Source organism: Sus scrofa, chromosome 8, assembly GCF_000003025.6.
Source record: "Sus scrofa isolate TJ Tabasco breed Duroc chromosome 8, Sscrofa11.1, whole genome shotgun sequence".
NCBI lineage: Eukaryota > Metazoa > Chordata > Mammalia > Artiodactyla > Suidae > Sus > Sus scrofa.
This window is the reverse complement of record NC_010450.4, coordinates 42,959,229-42,981,651: the sequence shown is the minus strand read 5'-3', so window position 1 is coordinate 42,981,651 and position 22,423 is coordinate 42,959,229. Positions and strand designations below refer to the sequence as shown.

Genomic DNA, 22,423 nt, shown 5'->3' with positions numbered 1-22,423 from the left:
TTTTTTCTTATTCTGTGAGTTTAGGGAAAACAACTACTGTAATCTTGGAGGGCTCTTCATAAGCAATAGTGTCCCTGGGAATTTTGTCCCTGTTATCCCCTTGATAGGGTGTTGTGCATGCTTACAGAGGAATAGAGGCAATAGGCAGGGCTAGTAGCCAGTACCTGATTGCTGTGCCCTTGACATGGCAAGGACGTGCAGAAAATGGTGCAGGTTACTCCTAGTTAGTGGACCATTGGGAAGTTGCAGTGACCCTTAGGCAGGTGTAGAGGTACTGCAGCATTTGGCAGTGGCAGCAGCTAGGTGTGTGCATTCCCAGGGGAGTGAGAGCAACAACGGGTGGCACTTGGTTACAGTGCCTTCTGCTGTGCCAACCTCTGAGGTGACCTGGGCCCCAGGTGATCCCTGTTCATAGAACCATAGTGGTGGGCCACACCCACCTCTGGAGTCTGAGGTGACTTCCCCCACCCAAGCATCTCAATTTATGGTGTCCAGGAGCAGTGGTACTGATGGTCAGTGTGGCTTTCACTCTGCTTTGCCCTCCTCAGTCCAGTGGCTGCACTTTTCTCTGTGGCTTTGAGGTCCCTCCACCTTGGCTCTTCTCCCCATTGGTTTGGGAGCCTCACAGGGTGTGAGTTCCTGTCCTCTTTCTCAGCTCCCTCTCAGGAGTGCTGGTCCATCCTGATTCCTTCTCTCTCTCTTTTTCCTTTTGTTCTCTCCAGTTAAGTGGATGGTTTCTTGCCCTTTTTGAGGTTTAAGGTCTTCTGCTAGCATTCAGTAGATGCTCTGTGCAAATCATTCCACATGTAGATGGTTTTTTTTTAAATGTGTTTGTGGGAGAAGATGAGCACCGTGAGTTACTCCTCTGCCATCTTGATCCCTTTCCTCTCTTGCAGAAAATCTTTGTGACACTGTATGAAGCCAATATTTCTGGACAAAAGTGGGTGGGCCTGGAGCTGCTCTGGGGCATGCGAGTATCAGCACCACTGTGCTAACAGCATCACTCAGCCTCAGTAGTAGTAGGGGTGAAGAAGAGCATTTCTGAGAGTCTATATAAAAATAAACCTTTATTTGTTTTTATGTTATTTCAAGAACTTTTAAAATGTTAGATAATTTTTACCAAACTTGTAATTTAAGTTAACTTTCATGTTTGTTGTTTGGGGAAAAAAATGATTCAGTTCATGTGAAATGCCACCAGAAAATTATTTTCTCATTTAAGTAATATAACATTGTCTCCAAAATGTATGTATTGGAATTTTGTCAAGTCTTACTTTTCCTTGGACATTTGCTTAGTGGTTGTCAATTAATGTAAAAATAGTTGGCTTTTAAACTTTCACTGTTGCCCTTGTCTGAGGAAATTTTCACTAGGCCTTTATTGTGGTGTAGAGTAGCCAAAGTAGCTTTGCCAGGCCCTCACACAGTATCATTCTTCTTCTCTAAATCCAATGTCAATAACAGCATAAAATTCAAACTGTATATGGAAAAAGTATAATAAGCAAGTCTTCTTGGCTATTGCTAAATCTTTAAGCTATCTCTGCAAATCCCATAAATCTCAAAATAATTGATCTGTTACCTTAGTCATCTATTTCCTGAGTGTATCAGTGTGGTGCTTAGAAAAAAAGGGACACATTTCCCATAGCTATGCTTATCAATATATACTATTAGAATAAAAAAGAAAGGCAGTGCCTGTGTGTATGCATGTGTGTGTCTTTTAGGGCTGCACCTATGGCATTTGGAGGTTCCCAGGCTAGGGGTCGAATTGGAGCTGTGCTGCTGGCCTGCACCACAGCCACAGCAACACTGGATCCAAGCCCCATCTGTGACCTACACCACACCTCATGGCAATGCCTGATCCTTAACCCATTGAGCAATGCCAGGGATCAAACCTGCATCCTCATGGATGCTTAGGAGAAAAGTTTCTTCTGAGCCATGACAGGAACTCCCAGCAGCTGCCTTTTAATTTTTTTTTAAAGTACATAACAGTAATTCACTGTAAGACAGAAAGGATTTGAAATATTCTTTGGAATAGTTGAATAGCAGTATTGGGGGTCTTAAGGCAAATTCGTGAAGTATGATGCATACCTAACCTCATTTTGTTGTATCCAATACACAATCCATTTTCTCATTCACATTTTTTGTGTGTGCCCCAACACATAATGCTGAGGCCCTATTTTATGTCAGCCACTCTTGCAGTGAGTGTTTAAAGATGAGCAACACATGCTTCCTGTGGCCAGTATTTTCAAAATTAGGCTGAGGAATAAGAAAATTGAGAACATGTTATGAAATCTTGTGTGTTGGCAAGATGATAGGCATAGAAGCAGATGAGACACCTAATGGGGTCAGCTGGAGGGAGCTTCTAGGAGGACTGTCTGTATTGCCCAAAGAGATTCTATCACCTTGTCTATTACAGTGTGCTGCCAAGTAATCAGCTATCAAGAAAATATATTCATTTTTTGAGGGTATTCGGTTCAGAGTATTTTCTCCCTACTGCATTGAAAGGCTTTGCTTTTGGCCAAAGTAGTGGTTCTTTACTTTTTGTGATTCATTTTAAAAATCTATTATGGACCTTTCCATTGAAAAACATGTGGTGATTGTGTTTACAAACTCATACATGTTTTTTTTGCATATAGCTTTTAGAAATCACAGACTTAAGGCCTCCTTAAAGCTGTTCCCTGGACCTTAGCTTCAGAACTGAAGTATTAAAGATCACTGGGGAATTGGGAGGTGCATGGAAAAGATTATTTAAAGTTAGAGTGTAGGGAATCACAATCTTGGATTTCTTATTCCCCCTACACATTCTTTTATAAAATGTGTTTACTCTCTCTACTACCAAAAAAGCACACTTTTGGGGGGCTCTGATTAAAAAAAATTGTGTAATGCAATGAATGCAAATAGCCTTCATATGAGAAACAAAACCTGTGGTTTTCCATGTAGTTTCAAATTTGTTCTTTCTGACTTTTTATTTTGGCCTACTGGTTAGCTCTAACCCCATTTTTTGACCATAAGATTCTGAGCAGAATTCCAAACAGATAGCAAATATTCTAATTGCATTGAGCATTTCCCCAGTATCATCAGTGCCAATTAGTTTCCTATATTGCTTTCAGTTCTGATGTCACTAAATTCAAATCACTATATTAAATGGGGCTAGTGACTGATAATTCATATTTTTAAAACTGTCTTTAATTTTTGTTTTTCAATATAAAATAAATAGAAAATAAAAGAAAGAAAAACAAAAAGTTCTACAGTGGATGTGAGAATGCAAATTCTAAATTCATATTTATATAAATTGTCATGGTCCAGCTTGCCACGCCAATGCATAAGTAAATATTTTAACATGCAGAAATAAGACACTTAGGCAAGATGAATTAAGGAAACTTTCAAATGTGTGCAAAAGAAAAAAAGAAATTGTGCACTTTATACTCTGTAATAGGTTGAAAACTCTAAGATGTCTATTTTTTTGTTGTTGGTAATATGAAGATTTAAAGATGTGGAGTTCCTGTGGTGGCACAGCAGAAATGAATCCGACTAGGAACCATGAGGTTGTAGTTCAATTTCTGGCCTCGCTCAGTGGGTTAAGGATCCGGCATTGCTGTGAGCTGTGGTGTAGATTGCAGAGGTGGCTCAGATCTGGCATTGTTGTCACTCTGGCTTAGGCCAGCAGCTGTAGTTCCAATTAGACCTCTAGCCTGGGAACCTCCATATGCAGCAGGTGTGGACTTCAAAAGGCAAAAGACAAAAAAAAAATTTAAAGATGTATATGGCCTATAGTATATCAGGTCTGCAATAAATTAATTGGTTTAGTTACTCACTATTCTCAGATATTTATTTTTATTTTCTTCTGAAGCAATTCACGCTGTATTCAAAACTGTAAAGCTACTGAAGCTATTGGTTCAGAAAAAAAATAACAATACATTTACAATGGCTTACAGGGAGTTCCTGTTGTGGCCCAGCAGAAACAAATCCAACTGGGAACATGAGGTTGCGGGTTTGATCCCTGCCCTCGCTCAATGGGTTAAGCATCCTGTGATGCCCATGAGCTGTGGTGTAGGTCCCAGACGCTGCTCAGATCTGGCATTGTTGTCGTTCTGGCATAGGCCGGCAGCTGTAGCTCTGATTCGACCCCTAGCCTGGGAACCTCCATATGCAGCAGGTGTGGCCCTAAAAAGCAAAAAAGTAAAATAAATAAATAAATAAATAAATAAGAATAAAATGGCTTAACATACTCCAGAGCAGTTTTGTCTCCTTTTGAGAACGATCTGGCTGTATGCCTCTGCTTCTCTCAGAAGTAGTTTTTTTTTTTTTTTTTCTTCTTCTTCTTCTTGGATTGCTGTTCTTTGATATAATCCATCAAGAAATGAATCCTGCATGTGAAAAGTCACTACAATAAAGTGAAAAAATCTAAAACACATCTGAGCTTTATTTTACTACTACTTTTATTGTATATGTAGTCTTGACAAACTACATTTTATTCGGTTGAGTGCCTAAGCTTTCAAGTCAACCAGGTGATCCAAAGAGAAGTAAAATTTATTCTTGCAGGGAAAAAAAATACCGATAAACACAATGACAATGATGATCATTTGTAGTAATGAGAGCTTGTTAAAAATGCAGATCTGAGGCCTCTCCTCTTACCTACTAAGTCAGAGCCTCCATTTTAACCAGATTCACTGTGATTCCTGAGCAAACAAAATTAGAGAAGCACTTTTTTAGTGTCTCTAGTTGTCCCCCACCACTACGAAAGGAAGAGGCAGACTGAGAATCACTGCCAGTCAGTGCCCACAACTATTTGCATAATAAATAACTAGCAAACTTGGACTTACTTTAGAACAGTGAAAAATCTTGGCAAAAAACACAGTGCAAAATTTGTTTTTATAAAACCTAACAAGGCTTTTCTATAATTGCAAACTATTTTGTTTAGGTAAGCCATCTATCTCCTAAGGTGTCTGGCTTTAGGGATGGTGGAGACTCAGTGGTGCCTCCTATGTGTATGTAAAGCTGGTTAGAATCTAGATTTAATTTCAGGCATCAGGACCAACTTCTTAGCCAGCACTGTTAACTGTCCTACAGACTTCCCATTACTTTGTAAGTATCAATTTACATCTACAAACTGCCATTCATGAACAGTAGGGCAGAAGAGAAGGGCTGATGAGAAAATTCTAATAATTTTTTTTTTTCATATATTGAACTGATAACCCACCTTACACTAATTTTTATTTTCTTCCTTTCTATATTTACACATAAATAAACCCCTTCTTATTTCATGTCAGTTTTGTATAAGCAAACTACATGAACTCTACAATTTTATGATAAACTTTGATTAAAGCTTAAAGCATTGTATAGCTTTCAGGACTGAAGTTTAAATTTTATAAATTAATTTTACTAGTTAGATTTTTATAGCTAAAATTCATGCAAAATAAATAAGGTTTGAACCCAGTAAAATATAGTGATTTGAAAAGCATGGATTTTTATTATTTTCTAATTTTTTAATGGTAAGTTCCTCCTCTCCATTTTGGTTTTGCAGAAGAAAAATCTGAAATAAAATTTTAACGTAATTTGTAAACATGCATCAAGAAACAAATATCCCAGAATTTCTAAGGCATTTGTCAATGTTTTACTATTTCATGATTATTTTATTCTCTCTCTCAAGTTAGCTATGTTTCCTAAAGTTATTTTGATATCTGGCAATACAAAGGAATTGATTAGTCTATATTTGAACAAATAAACAAGGAGGCCATTTAGTTATACAAATATATATTTCAGTTCTTAAGAGAATTCACATACTGGTTTTTAAGTAGATTAACAATTCACATACTGGTTTTTAAGTAGGTTTGCTTTATTAAGTAGCATAAACTGCTAGTTATATAAGTTAGAGTGTTTCCAGGATCAGGGCAATGATTTTGAAGCTCCAGAAAATATAGGCAATGTCTTATTTGTCATTAAAGATTAAAGGCCAGCACCTAGTCACTGCCTAAATAAGTGTTGACAAATATTAATTTTGGTAGTTATTTATCCATTACATAGAGACTCAGACGCAATGCTATCTTTAGAGAAAGTACATTACAACTGTATAAAATGTGATGAATGCATTGTTTCAACAGCACAATCTTCTTTTGTCTTAATTGCACCTCACTTTATAAAGTTAGCCAGCACATGGTTTAATTGCTACTATTTCCCCTTCTATTGGTGAAGACCTGCTACTATCTCTCCTTCTATTAGTGAAGACCTACTTCTGACCTCAAGAGTCCACTGTAAATGAAAGCATTCTTATTAGATTTTCGCTTTTTTTTACAAATTGACCATGATTGCTGAATTCTCTTTCCTTAGAACCTCCCCCCATAAATCAGAGACCATTTCACTCAAAGAAGTGACTTTCTCCCTCTCCCGCCAAACCTCAAAGCAAAAAAAGAGTTGCATCCTTTCACAGGTGGCTCAGTATGTTCAGTTATACTAAGTTTCCAAAATATATCTATATCTATAATGACATTTCCATTATTTTTAGCAATATTTTTAGTTAGATTTGTTTGCATTGATTTTTGCTCTTAAATAATTTACATTTTAATTGAACTTTTCTTTTTTAGCTGTGTTTTGGGGTGACATTGCCTTAGATGATGAAGATTTAAATATCTTTCAAATTGATAGGACAATTGACCTTACACAGAACCCCTTTGGAAAATTTGGACATTCCACAGGTATGGTTGATTATTTGATTCAGTTTGCATTAGTTTAGAAGAAAACACACTCTTGAAATGCTAAAATGCTCTTTGAATCATTTTTAATGTTCCACTAATTAACTCTGATTTCCTTGATACAAATAAATGAGTCTATTTAGAATAAGGTTTTGTTCATAGTTTTAATTTTATTAATCAATGCATTTAATAAAAATGTTGTAGTGTTTACCATGTACCAGGCCTGGTTTAAGCACTTTGCAGGTGTTAATTCTTTGAATCTTCATAACAACCCCATGAGGGTAGGTGCTAATAATAGTACCATGACTTACAAGTGAGGAGATAGAGATTTGCAAACAGCTGAGTCAGGACCAAAATTCAGTTCTGAGGAAGGCCACATTTCATACTCTTGAGCATTATATTCAGTGGTCTCCCATTTGGATACTGAGTTACAAAATGTAAATTGTTCTTGCAGTAATTATACACACACTTACTTAAAAAATATAGATATCTAATCTATCCTTATAATTTTTATGAAACCCAGAAGACAGTTTCAATTTTAGCTGTTTGAACATGTTTAAATTATGCCTATATGAGCCTTGTAATATTTCAAAGTTTATTTGGGTTATCATTTTAAAATATTTTATTAGAGTTAAATTATTTATATTATCTTGATATAATTTTTATTCTGTATTTTATTTTGGAGAAAAATTGGAAGATTAAAAAAGTAAAATTTCTTTTTGTAGTTGTAGCTAAAACATTTATTCGATGTCATGCTTTTTGATTTGTCACACTGAATCTCTCCTCCAGCCCAAACCATTTTTATTTTCTTCTTTTATCTAAGGAAAATATAATACATAATTCCTGTGTGGTATCCAGCTGACAAATACTTTTTAGACTTAATACTCTTTATTGTGAATTAATACCTTTCTTTGCCCAGTTTACTTTTTCAGAACTTTTTATTGTGATGGTTTCAAAGATATGGAAAAGTTGATAGGATAATGCAAGTGACACCAACACACCTTATGGATTCAACAATTAAGTTTTCTATATTTGCTCTGTGTGTGTGTGTGTGTGCATGTATACATGCATGAGTAGGTATAAAATATTTTGAAATTAATTCCAGACAGCATAGCTTTTCAATACTAAGTAGTTTAGCCTGCACTTTCTAAGACTAAAAACATTGTATATAGTCAAAATGTCATTATTACATATAAGAAACATATAAGATAATAAAACTTAAGGGGTTTACTTAAAATAATACAGAACTTTAAAAATAATATGCTTTAGGCTTTGTTATATATAGTGAAAGTCTTTTCTGAAATATACACCAAATATAGGAGGAAAGCTGCTCTGCAATATAATCCAAGATAGTGCATTCCTGCAGGATATGTTTATTGTCAGACTTTCCAACCACCATCTCACATTTAACAGTGCCACAGAGACAATGGATTTGGGACCATGATACAACTCAGCAAAATCTTAGATTTATCATGTTACATTTTCAGGTTTTTTTTTAATTTGTGTTTGATTAAAGCTTTATTCAAGTCATCTATTAATCCATTGTCCTCTCTTTGTACTGAGATTCTTTCTGTGATTTAAAAAATTTTGATTATATATAATTTTGTCATTTCACTGATAGTTAAGCTCTAAAATAGGAATATTTGGAAGAAAACATCATTATTTTACATAAATAACAAAGCAAGATTAGACTATCAATCATAAAAACATACATTCTAAATATATATGTGAAAGGGTACACATTTCAAAGTAATTTGTACTCTTCAGTTAAATTTCAAAGATCATGAAAGTATTCTATATTTTAGTTTTTCCTTATTCTCTCTGTTCCTTTCTTATTAGTTTGTGCTGAATTGACTATAATTCTTATTTTTTTATTTCAGAATGTATTGTCTTTACCATAAATGTTTATTTGGTTTGTATATTTTAATTTCAGAACTTTTAGACTATGTGAGAAATAACCACTTGTATAATGAATGAATTTTCTTTTTTTTTCAGTGAAATACCTACACAAGATTTTATTTCAATTGTTATAAAATTATTCAAAATTACTAAAATATTAAAAACATTAGTGACTTTGATAGTCTTAAAATGTTTTTCCTAGTCTATGATTACTCTTATCCTTATAATCACTTTAATGTTAAGACATTTTTCCTCATAATTAACTTCCTTCTATATCTATTTACATATATTTCAGGCCTATGTAATATCCAATACAACTGTTATGCAATGGTCATTTCAAATACGTTTTCACCATCCTTTAAAAATGTTTCTTGTAACTGATTAGAAATGGATACATTTATCTATTACCTCATTTTTCTACCACTGTTCACTAAGAAAAAATTCAAAAATGTTTCTCAAGGGCCCAGCAAAAATGTGACCATGTCATACAAGTAATTAAGCAGATTATTAGTCAGTGAACAAGCTTCCAACTTATTTGCCTTATTTGACTTAACTGATTTTTTTTATATAAGAGGATTATATGGTAATAATTTTTACCACTGTTTTTGTTTTTTTATTAGCTTCAATCTAGGTAATTTTCAGTATCAATTTCAAAGGGGGAAGAGGTAATAGAAGGAAATATTTCAAAGTGCAAGGACAGTTTGTTTTTTTCATGAATTTCTGGTCTTTGCACACAGGTTCATGAACTACTTGTTCTGATATCATTAGTGATCATATTAGTGTTTTGCTCAGTGATACCTCTTTGTCATGTGTCTATCAAAAATTCAAGGAGAGGAGTTCCCGCTGTGGTGCAACAGGGTAAGGAGCCAGCAATTCCTCAGCTGTAGTATAGGTCACAGCTGTGGCTCAGATTTGATCCCTGGCTCAGGAACTTCCATATACTGTGGATACTGCTAAAAAAAAAAAAAAAAAAAAATTTCAAGGAGTAGGCAAAATAGGAGATAAAATTGAGGGAGCATTTTAACAAAACATTTAATAAAGAATATTTATTAAAGAATGAGAATCAGAAGACTTGGATTTTCATCAAAGATCTGCTTTCTGACATGACTTTGTTCTTAAAATTGTAAGAAGACATATTACCTTATCCCCAACCTCATCTTTACCTTTTGAACTGTAAAGTTCTTTATGTCTTTTAAAGTAAAATTTGCAGATTACATAACAGAATGTATTTTGCAGCTGGACATCCTTTTGGGTTCTCATCTTGTGACTTTTTTCTAAGTATATGTTATTGGTTTTTATAAATTGTAGAATCTAATTTTGAAAATTTATCTGAATATATTAAAATATCATGCTTTTATAAATCAATGCAAGCTTTGGAGCAAAGCTTGGTTTTTTTCTAGTTTCATTGAGAAATAACTGACATATATCATGCTCTTCTCATGTTTTTACTTCTATTTGCTGATTTGGCATCTAAAAACATTTAGTTTGCATTGGGGAAATAGCTGGAACGTAATGAACAGGGCAGAACAACTTGCTGTCATCCTACATAACACTATGTAAAGTCAAAGTCACAGTGGAGAAAAGTGCTTCACATTATCAATAGATGACTTAGTTGCCATGATGTTCAAATAAAGTCATTTATGGTCTTTTATTTATTTATTTATTTTTGTCTTTTCAGGGCCATAACCACAGCATATGGAGGTTCCCAGGCTAGGAGTCTAATCGGAGCTACACCTCCCAGCCTTTGCCACAGCCACAGCAACATAGGATCCAAGCCGCATCTGTGACCTACACCACAGCTCATGGCAATGCCAGATTCTTAACTCACTGAGCAAGGCAAGGGATCGAACCTGCAACCTCATGGTTCCTAGTCAGATTAGTTTCTGCTGCACCATGATAGGAACTCCCAAATACAGTCGTTTAGATTGCTCTCTAGACCTCTCCTTTCCCCTTAGTCTTAGTTACTAAAATGTGATGTTGTAGAATTTTTACCCTCTTGCAAGATTTATGGCTATTCATGACTCTAACACTCTAAGACCACATAAAAAGAGATTCAAAGATAAATCAATGTAGCCTAATACTATTGCTGATTTAAAAGAATCTTAATTTACAATGAGTTTAACTTAACTATTTTCTTTTATTCTTTAAGGTGGATTTGGAGACCATGGTATATCAAAGAAAAGAGGGGCCCTCTACCAACTTATAGACAGAATAAGAAGAATTGGCTCTGGTATATAAATGTTTAAAGTTGCAGACACCTGATGATACACAATGAATATTATACTCATAGTACTTCAGTTTGCCATTAAGATGCAAAGTATGAAAAGGGTATATACTGAGAAAGGGTCCTTTATTAATTTTTATTTTGTTAGTTGATAATCAATATAAATTGTTTAGAACTTAATTTGGGACCCTTGAACTATTTGTTTATTTTCATCTTCTCCTTATTTGAAAATGTATTAGGTATTTACTTTATTGTTGATATTTATTTACAAGTTGGTATCATACTAAGGTGTTTTTATCAAGCATGGAGCGACATGAAATTTAATCAAATGAAAAAACATTTGTTTTGAAATAAAATTCACTTAAAGCAAATTGACAAACTATTAGATTAAAAATAGTTTGAAATATTTTCAGTCCTTCCAAAATATATTTATATATATTATATTTATGTGTATATATTATATTTATATATATTATATTTATTTATATTTATATATATTATATTTATATAATATATATATTATATTATATTTATCTTATATATATATATATGAGAAAACTGCCTTCTGGCTTCATGATTAGTTAATATTTAAAGTACTGTATTTATTAATCCCTATTTGTAGATTTTAGAGCTTCTTTTTAAAATTGTCTGTTCAAAGTTCATATTGTAACATACCTTACATTGATTCATATTAATTAAATATTTAAAAGTACTTACATTCAAGGATTAAATTTTCCAAAGCAAAGATACTTTGCTCTAGGATATTAAAAAGATACATATTAGGGACATGCATAGGACTTTCAGTATTTGTTGTGTCTGAAATGTATGAAAGGTGGAAGATACTTATATCAACAGTGATATATATAAATAAGAAAAAATAATCATGAAAATTTAGGAAAAATAAAACAGTAACAAAAAATTATGAAAGGACAGCAAGAAAAGTTAGTGAGTAGACCTTTTGAAAACTGCTCCAGAACAGACCACACTTAGGTTGACCTGTTCACCTTGTGTGCTGATATCTAAATCATGCTATTGCCTGGATATGAGTCACAGGAAATTGGAGTGGAGAGAGCCCCTTGTCCCAGAATCTGAGATTATATCTGTCTTATCCTTATTTCATTTACTATCCCTGCAGTGTAATCTTCACAATTTTTAAGCTGTACTATAGAATATTAATTCTGACTTAAAGGATTAGGGATTTAGTAGGAATAAGAGGAGATCTGAACATCACAGGGCTTTTTAAAAAATGTTTATTGTATTCTGGTGGCGAAATTCTTTCATCTAGTAAAGTTGAATACATAAAATAACTTGTCTGTTGGCTTACAAAGTTTGTCTGACTTCTGTCCACTGGAGCCCGTTATATGGAAATTCATCAGTATTTGCTCATAGAGGATTATGAAATAGTATTTTGACATAAAGTGCTTAAATATTTTAAGGATTTTTTCAAGATCGTAATATAACTGACATTTTCTTTAATGCACTTTGACTTCAGGCATATTTATATAAATATGTAAATAAGACATTTTAACTTGTCCTTTAAGAGGTAAATGATTCCCTGACCAAGGACTTCTGTTTCACAGAATGTTTTAAATGTCACTGCAGGCTTGGAGCAAAACAACACAGTTAAAGAAAAAGTACCTCTAAAATTCTCAGGGCAAAATGAGAAAAATCGAGTTCCCAGAGCTGCTACATCAAGAACTGAAAGAGTATGGCCTGGAGGTGTCATTCCTTATGTTATAGGAGGCAACTTTACTGGTAAGATATTCCCAGAGGGTCTACACTGATAAAGAAATAATCATCTTCATATAGATTAAGTATATAGTTATATAGAATGTTAATATAAAATACAGTATTAGGAGTTTCTGTTGCAGCACAGTGGAAATGAATCCAGCTAGGAACCATGAGGTTGCAGGTTTGATCCCTGGCGTTCAGTGGATTAAGGATCTGGCATTGCTGTGAGCTGTGGTGTAGGTCACAGATGTGACTCGGATCTGGCATTGTTGTGGCTGTGGCGTAGATTGCCAGCTGTAGCTCCGACTGGACCCCTAGCCTGGGAACCTCCATATGCCGTGGGTGTGGTCCTAAAAAGCAAACAAAACAAAACAAAAACAAAAACAAAAACCCCATAGTATTAAATCAAACTTGAGAAATACTCCAAATACTTCCTCAGTCATCAGGAAATCTTAAAATTTAAAAGTATAGTTAGTCTTGAGTTCTAAGAATCTAAAGAACTATTCTGATTTTTAAATTGGGTTTCAAATATGCCCATTCAGTGTGGAAGCTGATTTCTTTTCAGCTGACAGGAAGAATGTATGTCTCATTCATGGAGCCTTGTACACACATACTTGTAGAGACAGTAAGCTGAAACCTACTGGTAATGAAGGCAGTGTCCACTCTCAGCAATGGCTTACCATGGTCCTCGGGCTGGTATTCTTTAGTTGATGATCATGGTGGCATCTGAACTGCACGGCTGGTCTGGGAAGGGGGAGCCACATGCACACTCCTCTCTGGGGCGGCACTGTTTTATTCGTGTCACTCCATTTTTCCAGGCAGCCAGCGAGCCATGTTCAAGCAGGCCATGAGGCACTGGGAAAAACACACGTGTGTGACTTTCATTGAAAGAATGGATGAAGAGAGTTACATTGTATTCACATACAGGCCTTGTGGGTAAGTAGAATCAGGGAAAGACTTAAAGAAATGTAGAAGGGTAAAAAAATCCACAGGTAAATGAAATAGTTTGCATCTACCAACGCCAAACTCCACATTTAGAATGGATAAGCAAGGAGATCCTACTGTATAGCACAGGAAACTCTATCCAATCGCTTGGGATAGAACATGATGGAAGATGTATGACAGAAAGCACATATACATATGAATGACTTGGTTACCATTCTGTACAGCAGAAATTGACACAATACTGTAAGTCAACTATACTCTAATAAAAATAAGTAAATTTGTTAAATCCACAGGTAAGATTCATTTTTAAATATTTGCTTAGTATTTTGCCCATGAAAAGGTATGAGTTTTACATAGGAGAATATTATATTCTAAATGGATATATTCTTTAATCACAGACGTCTCTGCATCTATTCCAAGAGTATTCCTTCACCACCTCAACGGTATTTCCTTCTGTTCTAACTATGCAGCGGTGTTGCCAACATCCTGCTCACCTGAGTTAGAAACCTCAGGGTTGTTCTTTAGTGATTCTGTTGTGCTTCCTCTAAAATCTACACAATGAATTGATATTCACTATGTCTTTCAGTTCCCATTTTTATTCTGTGTCAGTCTCCTGGTCTACTCATGTCTTGTCATCTCACACCTGGTCTATGCCAACTGCTCTCCAGTCTTGCCGAACCAATTCACGGCCACTAGAATGATCTCCCCAAAGTGCTAGTCAGAGCAAATACATCTGTGATTCCTCAGGGTTTCTTCCTACAGCGGGGTCTTCTAGATTTGCTTCTTACAGGAATTATAGTAATACTCTCTCCAAAACAACTATTCTGTAAATTGTGAAAATGCTGTGTTAAATTTCAATAGGTATTTCTACAAGCAGCATGTCAAATCTTACTAACATTCAGCCAACTAAAAAGAATATAGAATACAGTGTTCCCCATTTTAAAAAGGGAGCACACATATCACCCTTTTAATAGTGAAGAACGTATATCAGTATCCCAGAAAACATTTTGGGAAATGCTAGCCTGAGAGTAAAATTGAAATTCTTTGATATAACATTTAAGGAATGCCTTCATGAACTTACCACAACTGCCATCTGCTGCTTCTTCTGCCTCCACATCTCTCCACAAAACTCATCATCTAGCCAAGTTACAGTTACAGCAGTTCTTTAAGCAACAGTGTATACTTCAAAAGATTTTCATTGTGAAAATTTTCAAACTTTTTTCCTCTGTATTTCCAGTTAACTGGAACTCGTATTTAAATATTTGAATATTTAAATTCAACTTCCATTTTTTAAATTGAAGGATAGTTGATTTACAACATTATGCCAATCCACACTGTACAGCATAGTGACCCAGTCATATATACATATACATTCTCTTTCTCATATCATCCCCCATGATGTTCTATCTCCAGATTAGATATAGTTCCCCATGTGTACAATAGGACTTCATTGAGTCTCCATTCTCAATATAATAATTTACATCTACCAACCCCAAATTCCCAGTCTACCCCACTCCCTCCCCCTCAGCTTCCATTTTTGTTTGTTCACCTGCTAAGGGTGTGCTATCTACTTTACACTGCATCACATCAAAAGGCACATGTGCCTGGACCTGCCACTTTAGTGATACTGTGATGGATCAGTTGGTTCAAGTGCTGACAGCCAAGGTCCCACCATTGTAAGTTCTCCTCATTGCAAAATAGTGATTTTCTAAAATGGCCTTTTATTTTTTATTACTTCAACATTTATTAACTAAAATTCTTCTATAAAAAGAAATTTTCTCTAATCAGCTATGACTGTTTGAATACCCTCTATTATAGTTCATGTAGGGAAGTAAAAATAAAAGCTTAATTCCTTTGGACATGTTTTCAGGGTGAGGAAAATATATATTTCACTAGGTATTGGGGTCATTACATCATCTGGCTTTGTTCTACAATATTTTCCTAGAACATTTAACTTATTTTAAGTAATGAGTTTTGGAATACCATTGTGGCTCAGCCGTAATGAACCCAACTAGTATACATGAAGACACGGGCTTGATCCCTGGCGTTGCTCAGTGGATTAAGAATCTGGTGTTGCCATGAGCTTTGGAGTAGGTCACAGACATGGCTTGGATCCTGTGTTGCTGTGGCTATGGGGTAGGCGGGCAGCTACAGCTCCAATTTGACCCCTAGCCTGGGAACTTCCATATGCTGCGGGTGAGGCCCTAAAAAGACAAAAAAAAAAAAAAAAAAAAAAAAGAAGTAATGAGTTTTAATTTTGGCCCTATCAAGTGACATTAAGAAGAATTATACATTATCATCTTTCTATGTATTTTTAGATAGTGCCATAATTTTTTAGCTATGACTTATTTAAGCAATATTTCCTTCTGAATCACTCTATGTTTTAGCCTGCTAAGTTTTGGTTACATTTAAAGTTTCTCCTAGTTTCTTATATGAAAAAAGCACAAATGTAGACTGTCCTTCCTTCTTCTAGTTATCTAATAGAAGTGGATATATCTCAACCCACATATTTCTAACTATATAATTATTTAGATCAGTACATCTTTTCCCTTTCCCACCCTTCAATTCTGTAAAACAAATACATCCAAACCACCAACTACTTATTATTTTAATGCTCAATTTCTGTTTGTATCAAATTCCTGTTAATATTCATTTTCTTTTATTAATTTGACTCTTTTCAAAGTTTTCCATTTCACTTGTTTTATCCTGCTAAACTATTTTCCCCATTCATTATCATTTCTTCATATTTGTTTTTGTGACATTTTAGTTGCTCGAATGCCTTAACTTTCTTTTTTCATCAGTGGAAATATTTTTCATTCTCATACATTTTGAGCTACCCGCAGAAGGACTTTGCACTACAAACAGCTGTAATAGCTCCATTTCTACTGTTGGTTTAAATGTCTGCCTTCATTAGTGATGAGGGCAGGGAGCTTACCTCTGTGTTCCCATGAGCCCCAGAACAGCGCTTTGTAAGCAGGTGATGGGGACAATACTGACAATTTACATGTCAGCTAAAGTTAATTGTGTGTATTGCTAAAATGAGAGAAGGTGAAAATTTAAAGGAGTTTTGAAGAACACGTATTTCATGATTTTAGAGATGTGAAACCTAAAGCCGTGACTTGCCCAAAGATATTTGAATCTGTAATTACATCACTGAAATTAGAATCTTGAGTATTCATATATATGTATATTTATGACTGTTATGGTAGCAATATTGCAGTGATTTGCTTGGGGGCTCATTTTCTAGTTCAAATTTTGCCCTGTATTATTTTTTCCATGATAAAAAAGATGATACTTTTCATAGAAATTAGTCATTGGTTTGCTGATCATTCTAATCATCTTGTGACTTCTAAATATCATTTGATGTTACTATTACTGGTCACAGTTTCATGAAACAGTTACTTCATCACTTTTGCTATGATAATCCTACATTTACATCTCATAAAAATTAATTTATTAAAGAGTTCGACAGTTGGTATTGCACAAAATACTGAGGGCCATCTAGAATAAGATATATTTCAATATATATCCTATTGGACTTAGTGTTGGGTCTTTCTTATGAGAGCAGTGGCATATAATGTATCATATTTAACAACACCTAGTGTCAATCTCCATTGAATATGGAGAATCTGGAAGGTGGTGCCATTGATATGAATGGCAACATTTGTCAGTTCTGTTTCTAGCTTTAATCTGGAAGGCAAACGTGTTTTAGCACTTCTTAGCAGTGTCATCACTTTGACTGAGTCAGACAACTTGTAGCTCTTGCAATTTTTTTAATATAAAAGCTAAAATAATCTCTACACTTATGGGAAGAATTAATAAATAGGAAATTATCTGTATCATTTGAACATTATATTTCCCACCTTATTCCACTACAATCAATTTTCATTCAATAAATATTTATTTAATATTTCTGTATCAGGTCTTTGATAAGTGAGAAAATAATAAAATTTCAAAAAGCAAAAAGTAGAGGTCAGAATTTTTTGTCATTTAACTCCAGTGTATTTCCTGTTTTTAAGCTGCATTATAGCTATACAGTATGTTTATATATATCTGTTTGTATGTATTTTCACACACATGTGTCCAGGTATATGATAGCTTTTTAAAATTTATTTTATTGAAGTATAGTTGATTTACAATGTTGTGCAAATTAATTCAGCTATACACAGATACACATATATATTCATATATACATATAATATATACATTCTTTTTCATATTCTTTTCCATTATGGTTTATTACAGAATATTATATATGGTTTTCAGTGATATACAGTAGGACCTTGTTGTATATCCATTTTATATATAATAGTTAATATTTACTAATCCCAAACTCCCCCTCCCTCCCCATTGGCAACCAAAAATCTGTTCTCTATGTCTGAGTCTGTTTCTGTTTCATAGATAATGTCTTGTGTCATATTTTAGATTCCACATATAAGTAATATCATATAGTGTTTGTCTTTTTCTGACTTCACTTAGTACAATAATCTCTAGGTCCGTTCATATTGCTGCAAATGGCATTAATTCATTCTTTTTTCATGGCTGAGTAGTTATTTCATTGTATATATGTGCCACATCTTCTTTATCCATTGATCTCTTGATGCACTTTTAGGTCACTTCCATGTCATGGCTATTGTGAATAGTGTTGCTATGAACATGTGGGTGCATGTATTTTTTTTTTTTTTTGTCTTTTTGTCTTTTTGACATTTCTTGGGCGGCTCCCATGGCATTTGGAAGTTCCCAGGCTAGGGGTCTAATCAGAGCTGTAGCCAACGGCCTATGCCAGAGCCACAGCAACATGGGATCTGAGCCGCATCTGCAGTCTACACCACTGCTCACAGCAAAGCTGGATCCTTAACTCACTGAGCAAGGTCAGGGATTGAACCTGCAACCTCATGGTTCCCAGTCGGATTCGTTAACCACTACGTCACAACGGGAACTCCTATATCTTTTCAAATTAGAGTTTTTCTGAATATAGGCCCAGGAGTGGGATTGATGGATCACATGGCAACTCTATTTTTAGTTTCTTGAGAACCCTCCATACTGTTTTCAATAATGCCTTCACCAATTTACATTCCCCTCAGCAGTATAGGAGGGTTCCCTTTTTTTTACACCCTCTGGTGTGAGGTGATATTCTAGGTATGTGGTATCTTTGATCCATCTACAGTGGGGCATAGTCTTTAACCTTTATATTGGCAAAAGGTTTGAACTGAGATATAAATATTTTCAAGGAATATTTATCTTCAGTGGCATTATTTTAGATTATTAATTGTAATCAGCAAAATGTGAGACCATTTTATAATAGAAGTTGCTTGATTTTATTTATAATAGAAGTTGCTTCACATGTCAGAAACTTATGTGATTCAGTTTATTACCTTTGTCTATTATGTGCTAATTTTTAATGATTGCCAAACAAAGCTAACTTATTTTCTTATTTTCTATATTTTGTGTGCTTTAATTATATTTAACTTTTTTTTTTGCTTTTTAGGGCTGCTCCCACAGCATATGGAAGTTCCCAGGCTAGGGGTCAAATCAGAGCTGCAGCTGCTGGCCTGTGCAGCAGCAACAGCAACGTAGGATCTGAGCCATGTCTGCAACTTAGACCACAGCTCATGGTAATGCCATATCCTTAACCCACTAATCAAGGCCGTGGATCAAACTCAGGTCCTCATGGATACTAGTCAGATTTGCTTCCACTGTGCCACAATAGAAACTCTTGTGTTTAACTTTTAAACACAATTTGATTATTAGGTCAGTTTGATTATTCAGATTATACAATAGCATTTACTCTTCTTCTCCTTTTGAATTCTCATTTTGTGCCACTTACTGTACTAACTTTGGGGAACTATAAAATTGAATGGAAGGTGTTTTCTGTCCTCAAGGAGATTATTATTAGACAGAGGAAGTGTACTAGCCAGGATTCTTGTTCTTAAACAACAGAGACTGGCTAACTTAAGCAGAAAAAAAAAACAGTTTTTTGGAAGGAATTTATAGAATTACACTAATGGAAAAAGTGGAGAGTCAGGCTGAAAGAGGAATCTTAACAAGAACATGCTAAACCCCTCACCATGAGTTTTCCACCACTTCTTCAGATGCTTGCTGCTAATTACTGTAGTCTTAGCTCTGTCCTGCCTTAGGAGATCTGATTTTTCAATAAATATTTATTTATTTAATTTTTTTGACTTCTTATTTTCAAAATATTTTCACTTTTGTTGAGATAAAATTGCCATATAACATTGTACTGTTTTATGTGTATAACATGATTTTATATTTGTATATATTAAAATGATTGCTTATTATTATTATAAGTTCACTATACATAGTTACATATTTTTCTTGTGTTATCTTTTGTATTGTTAACTTTAGTCACCATGCTGCAATTACCTCCTCAGAAATTATTCATTGTACACTGGAAGTCTGTACTTTTTGGTCACCTTTACCCATTCCACCCTCCCCCATCCCCTGATTCTGACAATCTGTTTTCTCTATGTACTGAGCTCTTTTAGGTGCCAGGCTATATTCTAGGAGCTGGAGTTATAGCATGTTTTCTGCCCACAAAAAGCTTACCTTCTAGGTGGGGAGGCAAAAACCCAACAAAAATAAATGAAATGTAAAATGGGAGTTCCCTGGTGACTTAGTAGGTCAAGGATCTGCCATTGTCACTGCAGTGGCTCAGGTGGCACAGGTTCACTTCCTGGCCTGGGAACTTCCACATGCCATGGGTGAAATCAAACCAAACCAAACCAAACCAAAGTGTATTAGTAGACAGTAAATTCTAGGACAGAGGAAAGTAGTTTAAGTTGGATGGGAGGGCATTTACACAAAGCTTGAAAAAGATGAGGAAACAAGCCTTGTGGATACCTGGGAAACAGAGTTCCTGACAGAGGCAATAGATAGTAAAAGGATTTTGAGGCAAGAATATGTCTGCATGCTCAGGGCACAGCAAGGAAACTTCATAGTTTGAGTGAAGTGACAAGGACGATAAGAGGTGAGATCTACATGGTAAGATATTTGAGTGTGAAGATTGTGTAAGAAATGAAGATAAGGCATAGCTGTGCTAAAATCATGTTTTTATAAATGCTGATATTAGCCATTCCATACATAATTGTATGTGCATATATTTATCTATTTAGTTATTTGAGCATCTAGAATTCTTTTGTCCCTAGACCTGTAGTATGTCAGAGATTCAACCACCTTATTTTTCTGTTTTCACAGGACCATTGTAAAAATCAGTGTGAAATTTATTTTTGCTTTCCATTATGAAAACCCATCTTATTTATTGGAAATTTTTATAGGTAAAATTATGCTAATAAAAGGTATTTTAGATTAAATAAATTCACCACATTGCTTGACAATCTCCTGGATTTTGATTTGCAAAATACTTTTTTTTCTCTGAATATAACCAGCAAGAATAATTCAGTGTGAGCAATTTATTTGCTATGTAATCCTCAGATATTTCAGTTTCATTTCTGTTGTTTTATGGTAGCATACATTTAAGTTTAAATATCTTCAAAATCTGTGAAATATTATTTTTCTACAGCTAATACTTTACTATTTCAGTATGTAATAAATAACCATGTCTATAAAAGTTAAAGTGTGCTTACAAAAAGCCTGGCAGTAAAAATACAATTCCTTGATTTTTTTTTTTCCTACCAGTTACCTCACTTTTCTTTCTAGTATTGATTTATTAGGCTTAATTAACCCTTATACTAGATTCATAAATAGTAGGTCAAATTACCCCTAACTGGTATGGTATAGGTTAAAATGCTATTAAAGCCTTCAGGAATAATTGGAATGACAAGTATTTATATTCGTGAACAATCAAAATGATTACCAAATGTTCTTACTCTGAAAAGTGAAATTAGTGGAATTCATTTTAATCGTTTGGAAAATTAAATTTGAACAATTTTCTCTTTTAACTTAATAAATTAGAAAAGATGTTTGGTTTCTGGTACATCATGATTCCTATTCTCTTCAAAACCAATTCTTTACTGCATTCTTTTGCTGTCTAGAGAGGTGGCCTTATATAAGCTATTTTAAAGTAAACTCCAATTTATTGAAATTTATGTGTAACTATATTTATAATTGTAATTGTAGTTACTACATTGTTATACCTTTTAAAGTTTATTTTACAGAGTGTCCTTTGTGCTTCCCCCCTTATATGTGTGTGCACACTCACTCACGCATGCTGACACACGGGTATGCATGCACACACACACACACAATGAATAAACAGAATTTCTGTACTTTGAGTAGAAACACATCCCTAATTATGTATAAATTTTGAAAAATCGACAAAAATTTGCAAGAAGATGCTCTGGATGTTTCACACTCTGACAGTCCAAGAGATTCTTTCTTGAAGGTGAGATGGAATATGACACTAAATATTTGCCTGACAATTTGAAACAGTCTCACCAGTCTCATAATTCTTCACTGGTCAATCAACCATTAACCCTTGATTATTTGCCTTTTGAAACTAATTTTCCTCAATTGACTTATTTTAACAAAGTTTTTCTCATGTTGAGGAAAAGTAATTCCCTCTTTTAGTTAACCAACATCTTTCACAAGTGTAATTATTTTTTCAAAGAGGAGAAATAAATTTTGTTTTTATATTTAAAACTGAAATAATGAATTATTGCTAGATAACCATATTGACAAAGTAATTACCTGAATGATTTCCATGGGTAGTGAGGATAAAAAGTTGTATTAGAAATAAAAGTGACTTGATGTCTTGAGGTTAGCTATATATTTAATAACCAAAAACCATCATCATAAGTATTTTATTTTTGGATTTATCTTCTAAATACTCCTAAAAATGATTTAAGGAACATCTTCTAGTATATGAATTAATACAAAGGTATTTCAATTGATTTTTTAGAGACTCATTGTACAGAAAATTATCAGAATTACTAGAAATTAGCTATGTTTGTTAATGAAAAAC

General features: G+C 34.3%; 1 protein-coding gene across 3 annotated transcripts in view; it reads left to right on the top strand.

Moving 5' to 3' along the window:
* The window catches only part of TLL1 (tolloid like 1), a 238,333-nt gene that overhangs the window by 112,564 nt on the left and 103,346 nt on the right, over positions 1-22,423 (top strand). For all 3 annotated transcript variants that reach the window (XM_021101281.1, XM_021101283.1, XM_021101282.1), the window contains exons 2-5: positions 6,576-6,686; positions 10,732-10,812; positions 12,409-12,561; positions 13,356-13,473. In XM_021101281.1, the coding sequence (XP_020956940.1) occupies positions 6,576-6,686; positions 10,732-10,812; positions 12,409-12,561; positions 13,356-13,473 (463 nt within the window). The remainder of the gene's footprint in view (positions 1-6,575; positions 6,687-10,731; positions 10,813-12,408; positions 12,562-13,355; positions 13,474-22,423) is intronic.